Consider the following 18892-nt stretch of genomic DNA (forward strand, 5'->3'; position numbering starts at 1 on the left):
CTCCTCTCCGTTCTCCTCCTCCTCCTATTTTAAAGATTTTAGCAAAAAAAATAAAAATAAAAAAAATAAAAATAAAATATTAAAATTTTTTTTAAAAAAACTTTTTTTTAAAAAAATAAAGATTTTAGCAAAAAAAACAAAAAATAAATTAAAAAAATAAATAAAAAAAAATTTAAAAAAATAAAGATTTTAGCAATGCTGTATAAAGTTGGGGGGGCGGCGGTGGTGGTGGTGGTGGCGGGGGAGCGTCTCTCCTCCTCCTCCCCCCGTCTCTCCTCCTTCTCCTATTTTAAAGATTTTAGCAAAGAAATAAAAAAAACTAAACAATAAATTAAAAAAAATAATGAAAAAACAAAAAATACATAGAAAAAATAAATTTAAAAAAAATACAGATTTAAGCAATGCTGTATGAAGTTGGGGGGGGGCCGGCGGTGGTGGTGGTGGTGGTGGCGGGGGGGGTGTTTCTCCTCCTCCTCCCGCCATCTCTCCTCCTCCTCCTATTCTAAACATTTTAGCAAAAAAAAATAAAAGATTAAAAAAGAAAAGATTTTAGCAATGCTGTATAAAGTTGGGGGGGCGGCGGTGGTGGTGGTGGTGGTGGGGGGGGTGTCTCTCCTCCTCCTCCCCCCGTCTCTCCTCCTCCTCCCATATTAAAGATTTTAGCAAAAAATAAATAAAAAAGAAAATAAATAAAAAAATTTTAAAAAATTTTAAAAATTAAAAAAAAATAAAGATTTTAGCGCCCCCCCCCCCCCCACCCCCCCCCCACCCCCCCCACACACACACACACACACACAACCACCACCGCTGACGCCGCCACCGCGGACACTGGAAGGTCTCGCCGCCTGAAGGAAGTCTCCAGAAAAACAGGTAAGAAATAAGTCAGGATCCCTGTGAATGCTGCTGCATGAGAAGGTGAGTCTGGGATTTTGATATTGCATTCATGCATCTGATATTTTCAAATCTCAACAATGACAACACCTCGACAAGATTCTGCCGCGGTTTTCTCTTTGATTTCTTTCAGCCGGATAACCCCGGCACCCAAGACCAAGATGAGGACGACCCCAAAAGACGACAAAAGACGAGACAGCGAAGGACAGTGAAGACGAGTGACCGAGCCCCAACAGAGACGCAGCCAGAGAAGACGACCGACTTTACTGCCACTTTACTGGATGCACTGGTAATTTCAATGTGCTTGAGAAAGAGTGACCCTACACACACTGCATGTTTACACTGGGATTTAGCATGTACCATGTCACAGTCTGACAAAGTCTAGTTATTTATGTCAGAATCAATTGAAAAATGCATCTGTACATGTTTTTTGTTTGTGTTAAATAGGTGCTTCATCGACTCCAAGCCATTTCAGACAGGATGTAACAGAGATGATGGGAGGCAGATCCAGGACCAGTGCATGGCTCATGAGACCATTCAATTAACACAAGGTAAGCTCATGAAACAAAATGTCTAATTAGATACTTTATGTTAATATGAGCATATGCAGTTATTTAGCTCAAACGTAAATAAAAATTTTCTCTCTTTTTGCTGTCTTTAGAGCTCTCTCTCCAAGACCGCCAGACTGATGAAAGATCAAATCAAGAAACCAGACAAGGACCAGCCCATGATGTGGAAGAGGGGACGATTATTATAGCGACACAAAAGGTGAGACAAAGACTAAATTTAGTTTTATTGTGTTATTGTTTTGTGTGTGGTCAGTTTGGAATCACTGGTTAACCGTCCATGTGTTTGGATTGCAGGAGGAAGTCGGAAAACCCAGAGAAAACCCACACAGCCGCAGAGAGAACATGAACAGAAAGAAGCAACTGAGCAGCAGGTTGGTACCGATGTAAATTCAATGTGCCTTGTGGTAGTGAATTGTTCTGTGCTAGTGCTGAATGTGAATCTCACACACACACCTGTGGTTCTTTTCTTCCATCACTGCGACTTCAAAACCAAAGAAGACGAAGAAACAGTTGGAGGAGCCCCAAGATGACGGATCAGCGACAAAAGAACCAGGCCAGGAAGATGAAGAAGATGAAGACCAGTCCCAAACAAAGAAGAAGATGAAGACCAGTCCCAAACAAAGAAGAAGACGAAGATGAAGAAGAAGAAGAAGAACTCTTCCAGATATCACCAATGGTAAATCCCCCTAAATTCATTGCTTCTACAGATACAGTCATTGAGGAGACATTGTGTCATGTTGCAGTGAGAGCTCCAGATAATGTGTATCACGCAGCACAGATCTAATTTCCAGCAAACTCTATGATAAAATGATATTTTTGTTATTACTCCAAATGAAAAGGTGCCTTTGAACACTAAAACGCACCATTTCTGAGTCTGTTGGTACAGTTAACCTTTGTAGTGTCTCTAAGTTCTGTTAGTTGTTTGTCTCCCACCTGCCTCTTTCTCAGAGGTTCTGTCTGAATTTTCAGGAGTTCTTCGTTGATCCAGTCTCAGTACAGACAGAGTCATTATAACAGGGAACTTAAATATCCATGCAGATGCTGTGAATGACAGCTTCGACTGCATTAGGTTGATTGTTCGACTGTTGGAGGATTTCCCATGATGCACTGAGCACCTCTCCTCTTTCTCTCTTCATACAGTTAGATGCCACTTCTATGTCACTGACTAGGTTTTGTCTTCTGCAGGTTTCTCTGAATCTTGGAGCTCCATGTGTCTGATCCGGTGTTATTGGCCTCAGCGACCTCCAAAGCCTTCATGTTCTCTCCTTCCTCTTTACTCTCAACCAAACCAGAGTTTTGGTGGGTTTTTTTTTTACTTCCCAGGCGGGAGTTTTTTTTTTTCCTCATCCCAACTGGAGGATTTTTCTTTCAATTTCCTGACAACAGAAAGTTTTTTTTCCTCCACACGTGCTTGATTTGATCACACTACAAAAAGAGAGAGCCTCAAATAAAAAACAAAACAACACAATAGAACTGTATCTGTTTGTTTAAAAGTGTAACATGACAGACCCTTCCTTTGATATTTGTTTTTGGAGAACATATTGTATGGCTACAAAACTATGTTAGTCAGAATCAGAAAGCCTTTATTGCCAAGTGAGTACACACAGGGAATTTGACTTGGTGCCTCACAACAACAACAGACAGTTAAAGTCTGAAAAACATGCTTTCTAACCACTGGTTTCTCAAAAACACCTGGACTCCATCTTACAACTGCACAGCATTTGAACATACTACTGGTTGTGTGATTACTTGGAGTAAATACATGAGATAGTAAATTTGCTAAATGCACAAATGCTGCTTACAATGGTATTAACAGATTGTACTAATTTAAAATTACACTACAAATTCTGCAGGGTTTCTGTTATAGTACTTTTACATATTTCTCACAATGTCCTTCACAACTTAAAAACAAGTCTGAGGGATATTGATTCCAGTCAATTTTTTGTCTGAAATAATAATTAACCATTTATGTTGCTTACATTTTGATATTTTAATAGCCTGGATTGACAGAATTGTTTTTCCACCAATTTGATGTTGTGTCTAATTAGAGTGTTAATAAAAGAGGGTGCCCTGTTGAAGCGAAGAAAATATCAGACACTGTGTGATAAATTCTGACAATCTGAGGTCAAGCTAAGAGATAATCTAAGACCCGAGTGCCATTTAAATTGTGCTTTTTAAAATTCTGTAACTTTATATCTAATGGGCCTGGGTAATGGTTAATGCTCAGTTTAGTCAAAGTCAAATATAAACATTTTCAGTGCTTCATTCTTCTGTAACTTGTGGCTTTAGAAATGGTTAAAATATATATTTACAGATTCTTTGCAGGTCAGTTTTATACTGGGTTGTGATAAAGCTCAATCACTTCATTTCATTTGAGTTGGTGACGTATTAGAAACTGAGAAACCTGTGAGCAATCAAAAAATGAACAACAAAACAGCTATACTAAGCATTAATGAACTTTTAGGAAGTCAGTTAAACTCTTAAAAATAGTTGCATTATGAGAAAATTGTACTAATTCTCTTAAGCAGAATTGAAGGGTAGCACTGGTCTACAACTTTTGGTCACTATTAAAGAAAAAATAAGTCAGAAGTGCCAATTAGCTATAGTTTTCAAGATACAGTATTAGGTCCAATTGTGAAATTTCTTAAAAATTAATGAGAAATCGAGTCCCATTTGAAATGGGAATGTTTTTCTCTGAGACAATCGATTTAAAACAGTGATTCCAAACAAGAATACTATCATGTTGAATAGAAATTTGAATGAGCATCCTGTATTTGACACATTACTTGCAGAAAACCTGTGTCTTGAAAGTTAAGGTAATGTATTAATGTAGAGATATTTCTTGATCAGTAGCACGAGTTGACCTGTGGATTATAATTCCCATGCAGCCATTTTCATAACTGAAAAGTTGCCAGGACCTGATATTTCTATGGAACTCTTGTGTTTTTTAACTCTCGAAGCAGATATGCCTCGAAACTGTGTAAACAATGCAGATAATTTCTGTTATATTTGTGGTGAGGTAACCTTTGCATCACAAAAGCGGACTCTAACAACAATGGTGAGAAAAGCATACCATCTTTATTTTGGATGCAAAATAGGTGACCAGGACAAAAGCTGAGCCCCACATTATTGCTGTAACACATGTGCATCAAATCTATGCCAGTGGCTCAACAAGAAAAGAAAATCTATGCCTTTTGCAGTTCCAATGATTTGGCGTGAACCAACAGATCACACTACTGATTGTTATTTTTGTATGGTACCCCCAGTTGCAAGTGGTATTTCCAGAAAGAAAAAAATGGACAGTGCAATATCCAAATATTCCATCAGCTCTTCGCCCTGTGCCTCATGGAGAAGACCTGCCAGTTCCTGATGCACCAGAATCTTACTCCTTAGACTCTGATGATGACCAAGATGATGATCAGGATGCAGCTAGTCCTGAGCCATCAACATCAGCTGATCCAGACTTCGGACCGTCACATTCCTCTCCTGAACCACACCTTATATCTCAGAGTGAACTGAATGACCTAGTCAGGGATTTGGAACTGCCTAAGAGTAAAGCAGAGCTGTTGGGCTCCAGGCTGCAACAGTGGAATCTCCTGGAGAGTGATGTCAGGATCTCTAGCTTTCGTGATCGCCAAAAAGGTCTGGTTGAGTTTTTTCTGATGGAAGGTGATCTGGTTTACTGCAACGATATCAATGGCTTGATGACAGCCCTTAGCATCACTCATGATCCAGATGAATGGAGACTATTTATCGATTCATCCAAAACAAGTCTTAAAGCAGTTTTACTCCATAATGGAAATGTTTTGCCATCCATTCCAGTTGGTCATGCCGTTCATATGAAGGAAACATATGAAAATATGAAACAGCTCTTAAGGTGTATAAAGTATGAGCAACATCAGTGGCAGATTTGTGGTGATTTGAAAGTGGTTGCACTCGTACTTGGGCTACAGGGTGGATATACAAAGTACTGCTGTTTTCTATGTGAATGGGACAGCCAAGCCAGGGAATCTCACTATGTTAGGAAAGACTGGCCGCTACGACAGTCCTTGGAGCCAGGAAAGAAAAATGTCCAACACTCACCCCTTGTTGATCCCCAGAAAATTTTGTTACCACCTTTGCATATAAAGTTGGGGCTGATGAAGAGCTTTGTAAAAGCTCTGGATAAAACAAGGGCAGGTTTCAAATATCTGTATACAAAGTTTCCAAGACTAAGTGAAGCCAAAATCAAGGAAGGCGTCTTCGTTGGTCCTCAAATTCGGGAACTTCTCAGAGATGATACATTTGATGGTTTGTTACGTGGGAAAGAAAAGAAGGCATGGGAAGCCTTTAAGTCAGTAGCAACAGAATTCCTGGGAAACAACAAGGCAGATAAATATGAGCGGCTGGTGGCAAACCTCCTGAAGTCCTACAAACTGCTTGGGTGCAATATGTCACTGAAAATACACTTTTTACATTCCCATCTGGATTATTTTCCATTGAACTGTGGATCAGTAAGTGATGAACATGGCGAACGATTCCACCAGGACATATCAGCTATGGAGAAAAGGTATCAAGGAAAATGGAGTCCAAGCATGCTTGCCGACTACTGTTGGAACTTGACAAGGGATGATCCAACTGCTGTGTAAAAGAGACAAGCCAAAAAACGCTGTGTAGACACTGAGTAAAGGTGGAACTATGTTGTTAAACGTGATGATTCAGGTTGATTTTATCTGATGCATTCAGTACAAACAAGCCATTTGACTTCTATTTTATTCCTTGACATTTCATGATCTCGAAAGTCAGTAATTTTTAGTATATTAGCAGTGGCGGATCCAGAGGGGGGTTCATGGGGTTTAAACCCCACCTCGGGCGGTGAAATTACCTTTTTATTTTAGGGTGTCTGCAAAATGCAAAACCGCTGCAAACAGCGAAGAGACACAAATATTCAACAAATTTACTGCAGCCAGCAACTGACTCCTGCTGGTCATACTACAACTCTTGGTTTAATATTAAATATTTTTTCTCATAATTGTAAGGAATTTTTTCGTTTAAAAAAAAAACATCAATAACTTAACTCTTATGCATTGTAGTATCAACAAATTTACTGCAGCCATAAACTCTCTCCTCCTCGTCACAGTACAACTCTTGAACTCTTGGTTTGATATAAAATATTTTTTTGAAATTTTAGGGAATTTTAGTAATACAATTCAATAACTTCCTTCTTATGTTTTGTAGTGTACTTATGTGGTGGTGGTGGGTGGGTGGGGCGCTGGGGCTGGCGTGCAGCTTATAGGAGGGGCTCCCAAGCCACACAGGTTGGGAATGACTGAAGTAGAAGTCAGTCTACTTTATGCAAATGAGCTGCAGCCCTCTCCAGGTAAACACACCGAATCGCAGCGGGAAATGCACCGCAACCGGACCAGCATGCCACATGCAGCGCATTTCCAGCTGCGATCCGGTGTGTTTACCTGGAGAGGGCTGCAGCTTATTTGCATAGAGTAGACTGGACTCCGGAGTGCTGAGATTAGGTAGGGGGTAAAAAAAAAAAAAAAAAAATCGTGAATCGGGATTTTTTGTGAAAAAATCAGAGATTTTTTTTTTAGGCCATATCGCCCAGCCCTACTTTAGGCTTATGAACTGTATGAGCTGCAAAATGCCAAATGTTGTTGCTGAAGATAAATTACTTACTAAAACCAAAAGAGACCTATTGTCCACATCAGTATAGTTCATAAGTAGTGTCACATCTGCCCTGTGAGCATTTAGTCAGTGCAATTCAATAATTCCCACAAGAGCAAAAGACACAGTGACTGAACTGTAGTAATAGTAGAAGGATTCCTTGTAGGTGTAGTCAAATGTGTGGCGCAAAAAGTGGAATTTTTAAGGGGAAAATGATAAATATAGCCTACTCTAGCACTGCCTGTATCTACCATATGGTGACAGTCCCTCCAGTCTATACTGATTTTTGCCTTGAAAATATAAGACTTTTATATACCTGTGACAAGTCTATGGAGCCTCTCTGTCTGAGAAAGTATGTCCATAGCTCTGAGGAGCAGCTGAATCAGGACAATGAGTGATATTTAGTTTCTCCTGCGGCACATGAGATGACTCTCTGGATATCAGAGCAGTAATGTGTTATAAATGCTGCCTTCCCGTGTCCTCGTAAATTTCTCATTTATGCTGCTTCAGAGCCCACGTTACAATTACGATTTCAAAACAGCAAACCAAACACTTAACGGTGTGCTGTGCTTTGGGGGTTTTTTTGTGCTAAATATTACTGTGTGCTCTGTCTTTATGTTAAACTGCTGACACGGCTCCCATGCTTCTCCATTTGCTAATTCGTCTGCCACGTTTGTGTTTACACAAACTGGAATGTTGTGGGGTTTTTTTTTCCCCTGCGCATGAACGCAGCAGCTCCTGAAGCTAACGTTAGCTCTTCCTGCAGTGTTATGAGCTGAGCAAGACTGAAGGTAAGAGCAATTAATTATTTAAAAAAAATATGAGGCCGGGTTAAATCAGACACCAATACTTCAAATTTAATTTTGTGGGGGTTCTTTGTTTCCCAATTTTTTTTTTACATGTAATAGAATTTATACATTGAAATGCATTCTCCAAAACCTATGATGCAATACATTAGCAACTATATAAGCAACAGTACTAGAAACAGTACCCGCAACAGAAACACACAAGAAATATACGGCTGTGGCCCCAGCACACAAACAAAAAAAACAGTTACCACACTGCTCTGTATAAGCCTTGGTGCTAAGCACAGAATGCAGTAACAAACAGCAGTTACAAATATTTCATCTTCAACAACACAAAAATACAATGCATATAATAACACACTCATATCTCATGGAACTAGGAGCATAAAATCATATAGTGGAAGTCCCATACCCAGCACACGGACGACTAGCATCAGCGGCACACGTGCAGTGCTTCCATCCTCCAACCATCCGCACTCCTAAGCACAACACACAGACATAAAGTGGATCTCCAATGTCAATAACAAACAATCCACCATCCCGTTATCATAGTTCACATTTCAGTCTTTCATATCGCGATATGATTTACATTTTCTTACGGTCCTGATCCACGACCGTCTCTGCGATCACAACTTCCGGTATTCTGCCCTCTGACCTCCAAACTACCGCTGGTACAACAATAACCATACGCCCCCTGCTGTCCAAAATGAGAATCAGCAGAAGAGCTACAAACAGGCATTGCAGTGTTTTTTTTCAGTTTGTTTTATTGCCTCTGTTTACCACCTGGTTACAAATATATAGTGACTGTCAAGTAAAATATATCCGGGTGCCTCAGTGATGTCTTCGTAGCACAAACAGGAAGCTACAGTTGTCCGACAGTGTTGTATTTGTGATGAGAAACGTTGCAGGGCCACTAATATGTTCACTTATAGTGGCTCAGCTAGCGTTAGCTTTGTTAACGTTAGCTTCCTCACACCCTCCTGTGCTAATTAAAAGGCACAGCGTTACTTACCAACCAAATACAGTCACTGAACAGTAAGACACAACAAAAATCTGCACTTAACTTTAGTTTTGAAGTGTCACATTTCTGTGTTGACGTTGGGAATAAAAGCTACAATAAACGTAAACTGTTGATTTAAGTAAAACAAGCTGTAACTTCGCACTAGCTACAGTATGTAACTGCTAAATTAGTAAATGAGCTAAACTTAGCCAGTGACCTGATTTACAAAACGGTGTATTGTAAGGTTTTCTATCCCAAACAAAAACTGTCTCCTCCTCAGAGAAAGAGAAGAAGAGCAGGGGGAGGACTGCACACTATGAAAACATGCGTCAAAAAGTCAACACGTTTAATGGTTGTTTAGTCTTACATGTGAGAATGTGATGCTTTTATTTTGATTAAACTATAATTAAATTCATATTTGGTGGATTTAAGATATGGGGAGGACAAAACAAGCAATTTGACGGTGCCTTTTTGATCTTTATGATATAATGAGGAGCATCTCTCTCACAGTTTTATGTTTTCAAGACCAAGCAGTTGACAAAATCAGTCGGGAAAAAACTAAGATTAGATGAACCATTAATGGGATTAAACGGTTTGACACAACAGTTTCTTTATCCACTTATCTAGAGCTATAGCAATGAGATGATTAACTGATCCGTTGGCTGACAGACAACTGGTTGGCATCAACTGTGACACTAAAAAAAGCCAAATGTTTGCTGCCTATAGTTTCTTAAATATAAGCATTTGAAGCTTGTTGTTGTCACGCATGACAGTAATGCTGAATATCTTTGCATTTTCAGTTGAGAACTGGATAAAACAACTCATCTTAAAGATGTAAGTTTGGAAATAATAATAAAATAAACCAAGGTAAAAAATCATTATATCAAAGGATAATATAAGTATATGTTAAGTGCAGCCTTTCGTTTCTATTTTGGTGCTCACAGCAGAGACAATCGGGAAAGGTCTAAACCAGGGGTCACCAACCTTTTTAAACCTGAGAGCAACTTCAAGGGTACTGAGTAGTACGAAGGGCACCTTGTTTGATACAAACTTCCTCAATAGCAAACTTGCGCCATCACCTTTAAACAATAATAATAATAATGAAAATAATACGTAAAAAGACTGTCTGATTACATTTATGTTAATTATTCCTTACAATAATTATTAACAACGATTTCCACAACAATGACGGTAGGAAACACACACACACATATATGGAAATCTGTTCCAATATTTAAAAGTCAGAGGTATCCCATCTCTGAAACTTTTGTAAATATCTTTCTTGGCAGTTTTGTATGAATCAGCATATTTGCAGCATTTTGTTCAAAATCACACGAGTTACATTTCTGTGCAAATTATCACTTCTAACATTTTTAGGAAATCATTAACTGTCATCAAATCATGCTTCATTTGTGCAAACCACTACCTTTAACATTTTTGAACAATTCATGAACTTTGTCCCATGTTTGTACAAATTATCAGTTATGTAAGAAAAAAAAATCAACTCTTTCACATTTTGAAATGAATCCTATCACATTAGTACTAATCACCAACATTTTTCACCAGCATTGCAACATTTTTAACAGATCATAACAACAAATCATTACATGTTTTCAACTAATTATTTTTCACATTTTTGTGTAATGGCAGTGTTTTGAACGACAACATGTTACCTCTTTCTTTGTCTGTAAATGTGTGTTAGTGGGAAGCCTGGCATTGCAGAGCTTATCATGTCTTACCATTACCTTGCAGCTCACAGTTCAGATGGTTCAGTTTCCCAGTGATTTCCGTTAAAAATGCAAGGGCAAGAATCCACTCAGTGTCCTCAAGCAGCAAGGTGTCTTCCCCTTTGGATTGCATCAACTGTTTGATTTTGGCCAACAGTGACAAAAAACGCTGCAAAACTGTTCCCCTGCTGATCCATGGGGTTTCTGTGTGTAGTAACAGGTCACCATGATCAGCTGACAGCTCCTCCAGCAGCACCTTCAATGTCCTGGTTGTTTGGCTTTGGAGCCATTTATGATCTTCACGACAGGAGTCATCACATGATCAAATCCGGCCACTTTTGTACATACATATGTCCTGCTGGTGAATGATGCAGTGGTAATGTAGGAATGTTGGGAAGTCTGGATCACCTCTGCATCGTACAATGAAGCCTGCATGCCGACCGTCATGGAGGAGCCCCATCTTAAAACAAGCTTTTCTAATGGTACATTTTTCTCCACGAAGAAACTTTTTGCCACGTAATAGATGTCAAAGCTGCCTTTAAGTCCCGGGCTTTTCATGTCCGTAGTGCGCATACAGTCCATGTGCGCTAGCAGGTGGCTAGTTAGCGTGGAAGCTTTGTGGAGGCTAAAGTAGCATCTCTCCACATTGTGCCACTTTGCCGACGCAATAGTCGCCCCGCAAATAGGACACATACATTTATCTTTCACTGTCGTGAAAAAGAACTCTTCCTCCCAGTCATCGTGAAAATAGTGTTTTCTCTTTCACTTTTCTGTCATGTTTTGGAGGTAAAAAAAGACCATCTAGCTTCCCAAAGTGTCTGCACCCGGATGCTGCAGCATAGTGACGTGGTGGTTTGACATGCGCAGTGACTCGGAAAAGGCCAAAGTTCATTTACACCGAAGACATTTTTGTTTTAAAAAAAAAAAAATTATAATAAATATTGTAATTTAAAATCTGCATTGATGTAAGTATTTCTGATTTAAAAAGAACAGCAACTATAATTTTTTATAAGGAATTTCATGGTGACTACTGTTATTTTTAGAACATGTGTTGAGGGCAACTCACATGGTCTCTGTGGGCAACCAGGCGCCCGCGGACACCGTGTTGGCTACCCCTGGTCTAAAACAACAAACTGACTGATAAACAACAACTGTAGTCTCAGGAGTTGAGCCAAAAAAAAGTCAAACTGAGTCGGTGTATTTCTCTGCTTCCCAGGTAGTCTTTCTTTTAAAAAGGGTATTTAAAAGATAAAAAATTATGTTACATGTGATTTGGGGGGATTTTTTCAGTGTTGCAAAATCACAACACTGTGCTTTAAATGTGCATCACATATTGACATAAAAGGCTTCAATGCTGAGTCCTGAATGCATTTTGTAAATATATTAATTGTGCCATCAATAACAAAATCCATCCATCCATTTTTTATTCACTGCTTAGTCCTCATCAGGGGCTGGAGTCTATCCCAGCTGATTTGGGGCGAAGGCAGGGGACACCCTGGACAGGTCACCAGTCTGTCACAGGGCTCCATATAGAGACAAACAGACTCACATTCACACCTACGGACAATTTAGAATCATCAATAATCTCAGCATGTTTCTGGACTGTGGGAGGAAACCGGAGTACTCAGAGAAAACTCACAGATGCACAGAGAGAACATGCAAACTCCATGCAGAAAGATCTCAGACCCAGACTGGGACTCAAACCGGGATGTTCTAGCTGCAAGGGGACAGCGCTAACCACCAAGCCACCATTTACACATCCTCACTGACTATTAGAAACACTTGATATCCAATGCATTCCAATCCAATAGTGTTTTTTTTTTTTTTTAACTGCTTTTATGAATCTTCTACACTTTCAGTTTGGAAAGATGATAATTCTACTTTGTTTATTTAATAGGTGATGTACTGGATTCAGATACATTTAAATGTGTTGCTGATATTTTGTCCATCACATTCAAACACTCAGGAGGAGCAAAATATGTGCAGGACTGCATTATACATGGATTACAATTACAATTACAATTTTAACTCGTCAAGCTCAAGTACTTGGATTGTGATGTAGCAAACAGTTTCAAAAATTAGTTTTTAAGGTACATATATTTATGCTATTCATTCATTCTATGGACTAAGTTTGACAAACATCCTCTGAAAGCTTAAAAAAAGTATCGTTTGTGATCAAAGGATTAAAAAAAAGGAAAAATATTCATCATCAGTGCTTAGGATTGAGGAAGTTAACCCACTAGAGACATAATGACGAGCAGGAAGCTTGGAGTCGTATAAAAATGGATTTATTTTCAAGGAAACCATTGAGTAACACTGAATACACCAGGAGTGATCATTCAATAGTCAATAAAACTCATGACTCCTACATCATCAAAGATCCCCACATACAAGACGTCTTGGAAAACAAGATTTCAAAGCAAACATGTTGGCAATTTTCTGGTGCTAGATGGAGTGTCTCCAATATGCTTGTGCACTTTATACCAAATGTCAATTGAGTTTTCCAGGAAAGGATTCTTGGTCATTCTTTTCAAGTTCTTTGGGTCGGTCGAGTGTAACTACGTCTTTAATGGAAAGCTTAAAGTAGAATATTGCTCCATCCATACATACACTCTTCAGCTAACACATCCATGCTGTATGTGTCTCCATTGTGTTAGGTGACTAAAAGCAGAACAGAGAAGGCAAACTAAGGTCACACAACAAGTTCTTGGCCCGCTCAGCTGCTCTGTGATCAGCAGATTTGGTGTGACCCCTCGGAGATCTGCTGGGAAGGGGAGTGTTGTTAAGTCACTGAACAGCAACAAAACACACACAGCACAGCTCACAGTCTCCTGAGCAGTGACTCATGTCGGCATGTTGGGTGTTGCTGGAGGCTTCCTGACCCCTCGGAGCGGGCAGAAGCAGGGAGGCTGACGAAGGTGATCGGGTGAAGAAAGTGTAAGAAAGATCCTGAGCAGTCATGCTTATCAGACATGATACCAGGAGAACATTTGTCTGTGGATGGGAGGGAGAAACAGAGCAACCAGGCACCAGGCAAGTACTGAGGACCTGACCAAAAATAAGCTGAGTTGATTCTTTTAAGACACACTAACACAATTGATGTGAAGTTTTAATTAATTAATCAATAGTTTGTAATAGTTTATGTTGAAAGACTTAAGCGTTTCTCCAAGAACTGTCCTACTGGGACCTTTGAGACACAATCAAAGCATCATGGGACAACAAAATCTCCTCATTAAACTAACCTAATTACACCATATTCAACTGAAAAGAGCTTTCAGACAACATCCACGCTGACTTTGATATGATCAGTGAGGAGTCTCCATCCTATTTGTCCAACATCACAATGTTCTGGTAAAAAAACAAACAAATCTTAACTGTTAACGTCATTAATATATTTCTTTTTTGACACTGCCAGCATCTTGCATATGAAGATCCAGTTTTTATCACTGTTTGGCTAACAGGTCGACTTTCTTTTGATGTGCTTCAAGGTAGTACGTCTTTAAAATCAGCCCAGGAAATCCTTTCTGCGTCTGACCCTGTGAACGGAGGAAATACCATCCCTACTGACCTCATCAGCAGTAAGTGGAAAACAAGAGACCTGTACAGCAAACAATACAGTGAACAAAACCAGAAGCTGTTGTTCTTAATAAGCGGTTTGTCACAAGAAAAAGCAGAGATATTGAGAAGCAATGCAGCATTAAATGAGACTCAAATTTTGCGGCCTTATCAAACACAAGGCTTATTTGATATTGTCCTTAGTTTGTGTAGCTAAACAACTTGCAGTGCTTTTAACTCCAAATCTGGTTTGCAGTCTGTCCCTTTGCACTAAAAATATTCAAATCACTCTGATTTAAACTCTGCACTTTCGCTGTTCTGCAATAATCATGCACTGTCCCTCCATGTCTGTCTTTCTGGCCAGCCCAGCCTCAGCCTGCTGCAGCTCCACCAGCAGCAGAGGCCTCACAGGAGGCAGCAGTGATTAAGAAGCCTCGGGGTCACCTCCAGAAGCCCACCTGCCCACGATGTGGCCTCGCAGTTCCAGACCACAGACTGCCTCCTCACTCCCCGAGCCTCGGCCGGCTGCAGGGCTCCAAACTGTCAGTGCACAGCGGCAGCAGCAGAAGGAGCAGGAGGAGCGGCAGCAGTGTGGCTGGATCCCACCAAACCGCTGCTACACCTGCTGGTAGGTAAAACAATAAAGCTGTCTTTTACAGACTGCCAGCTTAAGTAGGCTGGACAGTATAATTCAAAATGTACGCTACCGTTCAAAAGTGTGGGGGTCACCCAGGCAATTTCATGTTTTCCCTGAAAACTCAGACTTTTATTCAAGTGCTAACATTATTTCACAAGGGTTTTCTAATCATCAATTAGCCTTTCAACACCATTAGCTAAGACAATGTAACATTAGAACACAGGAGTGATGGCTGCCAATGATTGTGTTCCACAGATATGTAGATAGGGAGTGGTCAGCCCAGTCTGTGGAAACATAATTGATCCTTTGGCAATATTTTCCTAACTTAGATACTAATAAAGCTGAATTGAATTGAATTGAAGTGCATCGAAGTGAATTGAAACATTAAAGCTGAACAACATCCCCAGTGAAAATTAAGTCGGTTGACTTGTTAGTTGCTTTCTGGTTACTGATCTTAAAATAATCTCTGTGTCAGAGTTACATATTTAAATCCCTTCCTGCTTTCATTTAATTATACACCATTGCCTAGCCTAGTTGATGCAGATCTATGAAACCTTCGCCTCTCTCTCCACTCACCTGTCCTTGTTTCCTGCATCTTGAGCACACCAACTCACCCACAACTCTGCTCAAAAACTGTAACTAATATACACTACACAACGGCAAGTTGTAATATTGGAGTGATTCAGCCATACATGTCCGGACCGGAAACTGATTCTTTTGCAGAGTAATGGTACAGAGAGCCTCATCCTGAAAGCTGGCAGCATTTGTTCCTAAATGGGTTTTTTGATGGGTCGTCTAGTATTTAAAAAAAAGACCATATGGACATAAACACAGTAAAAAAATTTATGATAGAAAACATTTAATAGAATGAAATGAAAATGGAAATTGAAAATGAAATGGAAAAAAAAAATCAAGCAGCCAGTGTAAAAATAACACACAAGGTACTGAGGTCACAAATATTGCTGCACTTCCTCAAGCTTTTACAGTAGGAAGCATCTGGAACAGTCTCCAGTTCAGTGGAGAAGAATTTTCCAAACAGGTTTATGGTTGTTGTGTCCATCCTCAGATTTGTTTTCATGGAATAATTTATCAAAAACTGAGCCAAGAGTAAATGTAGGTCAGTAAGAGATTCAATATATGAGTAATTTGATTAATTTACCTTGTTTTAAATCCTCATGGAAAACTGTACATCAAAAAACATTTGAAACTTGCACATACAAATGTGTTACCATCAAAGACAATCCAACTTTCTGTACAAATGCAACCCTTAAAAGTTTCCCATGAAGACTTTGCTGCACTTCTTCTAGTTGTATCAAAGCGTGCGATGGGCCACTTCTTGTTTATCATTGTGTTCATGTTGTTATCCCTATGAAGTTATGCATTAAATCAATACAGTAGCCACATAATGCTCCTTTTTTTCATCTACACACAGGCATTAGCATAAGTTATATGTGGGGGGTGCATAATTTGGGCGGCTAAGCAGGAAAATGCTGGACCCCACTCCCCAGGGAATTCTGCCGTGTCTTTTTCATTTACTTCCTTGAGTAAACAGGATAAAACAGCTCGATTTGCATGAGCTCACACACTACCTGGTGCTTGTGAGGATGAAAACGGGAGCTTCGTAATGATACAGCGGTTGGGATCGCAGCAGATGCACTGGAACGCTCCGGTGGGGTTAATGTATACAATTTCATCTGCACCTAATTTGGGTAGCAGAGCAATTATCATGTGACAGCTTCCTCCTAGTTGTTGTTCATCACTGGCAGCCTCTGTGGCCTTTCTGATTTTCCCCTGAGGACTGAACAAAGCTCTGTGATTAAGTAAACACAATCACACTTCATCACTGCAGCAGAATAGTTTCTCTTTTAAGTCCTACCTGGCACCGCAAACAAACATGCGACAGATTAATTTAGGGTTAATCGAGTCGTTGATCCCCATGTTTGATGGTGCGACAGCCTCTTAGAACACACAACCTTGTTTGGTGACCTCAGATAGGATATTTGTTGCTACATCACTTATCGGTTTCCCTTTTTTCCCCTCATCAGACTCGTGTTTTCACCTGCTGCTGGCGTGTCTTTCCTGTCAGTGCTCGGTGCTGCTCCTGGGTCTGCTGGAGGCCTGCTCCTCCTGCCTTTACGCCCTCTGCTCGTCCTGCTGCGACGCCTGCGCTCGCTGCTGTTCGGCCATCCAGGAGGCGCCGGTGGAGGAGCTCAACTGCCACGCACACTGCCACTCGGTTTTGTTCGAGTCCTGCTGCGAGCCAACCGAGTGTCTCGAGTTTTGTCTGGAGTGCTGCGAGATCTGCCATCGCAGCTAGGACGTTCTCAAGACAAATGTCGAGACTCAACATACATTAAAACTAATGCAGAAGTACTACAGTGATGTTGCATGAAACCAAAAATCACCTTGCAGACACTGTGGCCTTCAACAGAACAAACTGTCATTCTTTGTGATGAGTAATACGATAAATGACTTTTATTGCAACCCACATGTGAAGGGAATTATTCCTTATATGTCAAAGTACATTAACAATAGTTCAACTGGAAGTAGCTAGCCAGTCTCTGTCTAATATTAAAGAGGAACTTCATCATTTGAACACACCAAGTCTGTTCACAGATGTTGGAGAATGGAAAAAAACTTGTATAAAGACTTCAGAGTTATGCAAAGTTGTGCCAGTTGATGGAAATGGGTGAAGCTTTGAGGTTTGAGGCAACCTTAGCCTCTACTATCATTACACGTTTGAGAAACTGACCAAACTGCTGATGGGTTGAGTGGCATCGTGGGTAATGTAGGCTCCTTGACAAAGAGGACAAATGTGTGAACATACTCTAGACCAACTTCACAAAGTATATACTGTTTCATGCAGTACGCATTCAATGGGGACATATTACTTCATCATTATATTGCACATTAAACTCTGACAGTTGCAGTCTGTAGTGCAAAATAAGCTGTAGTTTGTAGTTTGTAGCTTGATGATTGTCGGTCAGAATGGCCAAAAACCATACTTTAAAATATGACCAGATGCAGTCGGACATCTGGGTATTCTCACCATTCTATATTTGACATACTGTGCATTGGAACATATTAAATCTTTTTCTTTAGTACTTTATAGTGTGGTCCTAACTGGACTATACTATTGGAACATAACCACAGGCTGTAAATGAAGGATGAAAGTCACCACAATGACGTCGTGTATTCATTTGTCGACCGCTGTTTTGAGGCTTTGAGTATAGATTTTAATGACATCACCTTGCTCTTTTAAAATCACATGCAATGAGTGAGAGGGATCTGATTCAGAACTTGAGGAAACAACATCCTGTCAATTACAGGGTGAAATATACTCTGCTTTTTTGTTTATTTTACTGTAAATGAGGCCACAATGTACAAAATGAACATCATGCTGAATTATAAAAGTCTTAAAACTAGCAGCTGAGAGCATAAATTCACTCACAAAGAGTTTAGAAGGGTAAGAAATCAAGTGAGGAGAAGGCTCATTTTCTCATAAGCTTCTATTTATTCTGACTTCTTTATGCAACCAGAGGAACCCCCCTGCTGGCTGTTAAAGAAAGTGCAGGTTTAAAGCACTTTTGCATTGGCTTTAATTCTCAATCGCAGCTATGTCCATCTTTTATAGACAATTTATGTGTTTGAAATGAAAAAAGACATGTTCCTTTTACATTCTTTAAATTATATAAAAGTGTAACTGGGGTACAGTGATAAATCAGGTGGACTAATCTTTCAATGAACTAGTTCCGTATTTTTTTTAATAAGCTCATGTGCTTTCCTGCCCCTAGCTTTGTAAGTACCTTTCTTAATTTTGTTACTTACTTTAACTGAGTACTTATAGGCGTTGCCCACTTCAAACGCTCCTAATAAGTACGTTGCATCCAGTTTGTAATCCAAACCAAAATCAAAAGTAACAAACTGAGGGAATTTTGTACTGCAACACATTATTCATCCATCTACCAGTTGTGTGCACCATCCCTGCTGATCACTTGACAACCTCCTCGTTATAGCAACATCTAAAGTCACATTTTTACATATCTGTT

The 18892-nt window shown here is 39.8% G+C and overlaps 1 protein-coding gene and 1 long non-coding RNA gene across 2 annotated transcripts in view; one reads left to right on the forward strand and one right to left on the reverse strand.

The window, feature by feature from the left end:
• The window catches only part of LOC129347891 (uncharacterized), a 158262-nt gene extending 146563 nt beyond the window's left edge, over window positions 1-11699 (reverse strand). The window contains exon 1 of the long non-coding RNA XR_008600209.1: window positions 10664-11699. This is a non-coding gene — a long non-coding RNA (uncharacterized LOC129347891). The remainder of the gene's footprint in view (window positions 1-10663) is intronic.
• A 1747-nt stretch (window positions 11700-13446) lies between these two features.
• LOC111586613 (myoD family inhibitor domain-containing protein-like) lies at window positions 13447-17772 on the forward strand. The gene is made up of 4 exons (XM_055009247.1): window positions 13447-13688; window positions 14144-14229; window positions 14571-14834; window positions 16889-17772. The coding sequence occupies exons 1-4, from the start codon at window positions 13624-13626 to the stop codon at window positions 17158-17160; spliced, it is 687 nt and encodes a 228-aa protein (XP_054865222.1). The 5' UTR covers window positions 13447-13623; the 3' UTR covers window positions 17161-17772.
• Window positions 17773-18892: the final 1120 nt, after the last annotated feature.

The sequence above is a fragment of the Amphiprion ocellaris genome, chromosome 3 (assembly GCF_022539595.1).
Source record: "Amphiprion ocellaris isolate individual 3 ecotype Okinawa chromosome 3, ASM2253959v1, whole genome shotgun sequence".
Lineage (NCBI taxonomy): Eukaryota > Metazoa > Chordata > Actinopteri > Pomacentridae > Amphiprion > Amphiprion ocellaris.

Excerpts from the sequence above, each read along its gene's own strand:
- LOC111586613 (XM_055009247.1), top strand. The coding sequence starts at position 13,624 with ATGATACCAGGAGAACATTTGTCTGTGGATGGGAGGGAGAAACAGAGC. Across the intron at positions 14,230-14,570 it reads CCCTACTGACCTCATCAGCA|CCCAGCCTCAGCCTGCTGCA; the intron begins GTAAGTGGAAAA and ends CTTTCTGGCCAG. Across the intron at positions 14,835-16,888 it reads AACCGCTGCTACACCTGCTG|ACTCGTGTTTTCACCTGCTG; the intron begins GTAGGTAAAACA and ends TCCCCTCATCAG.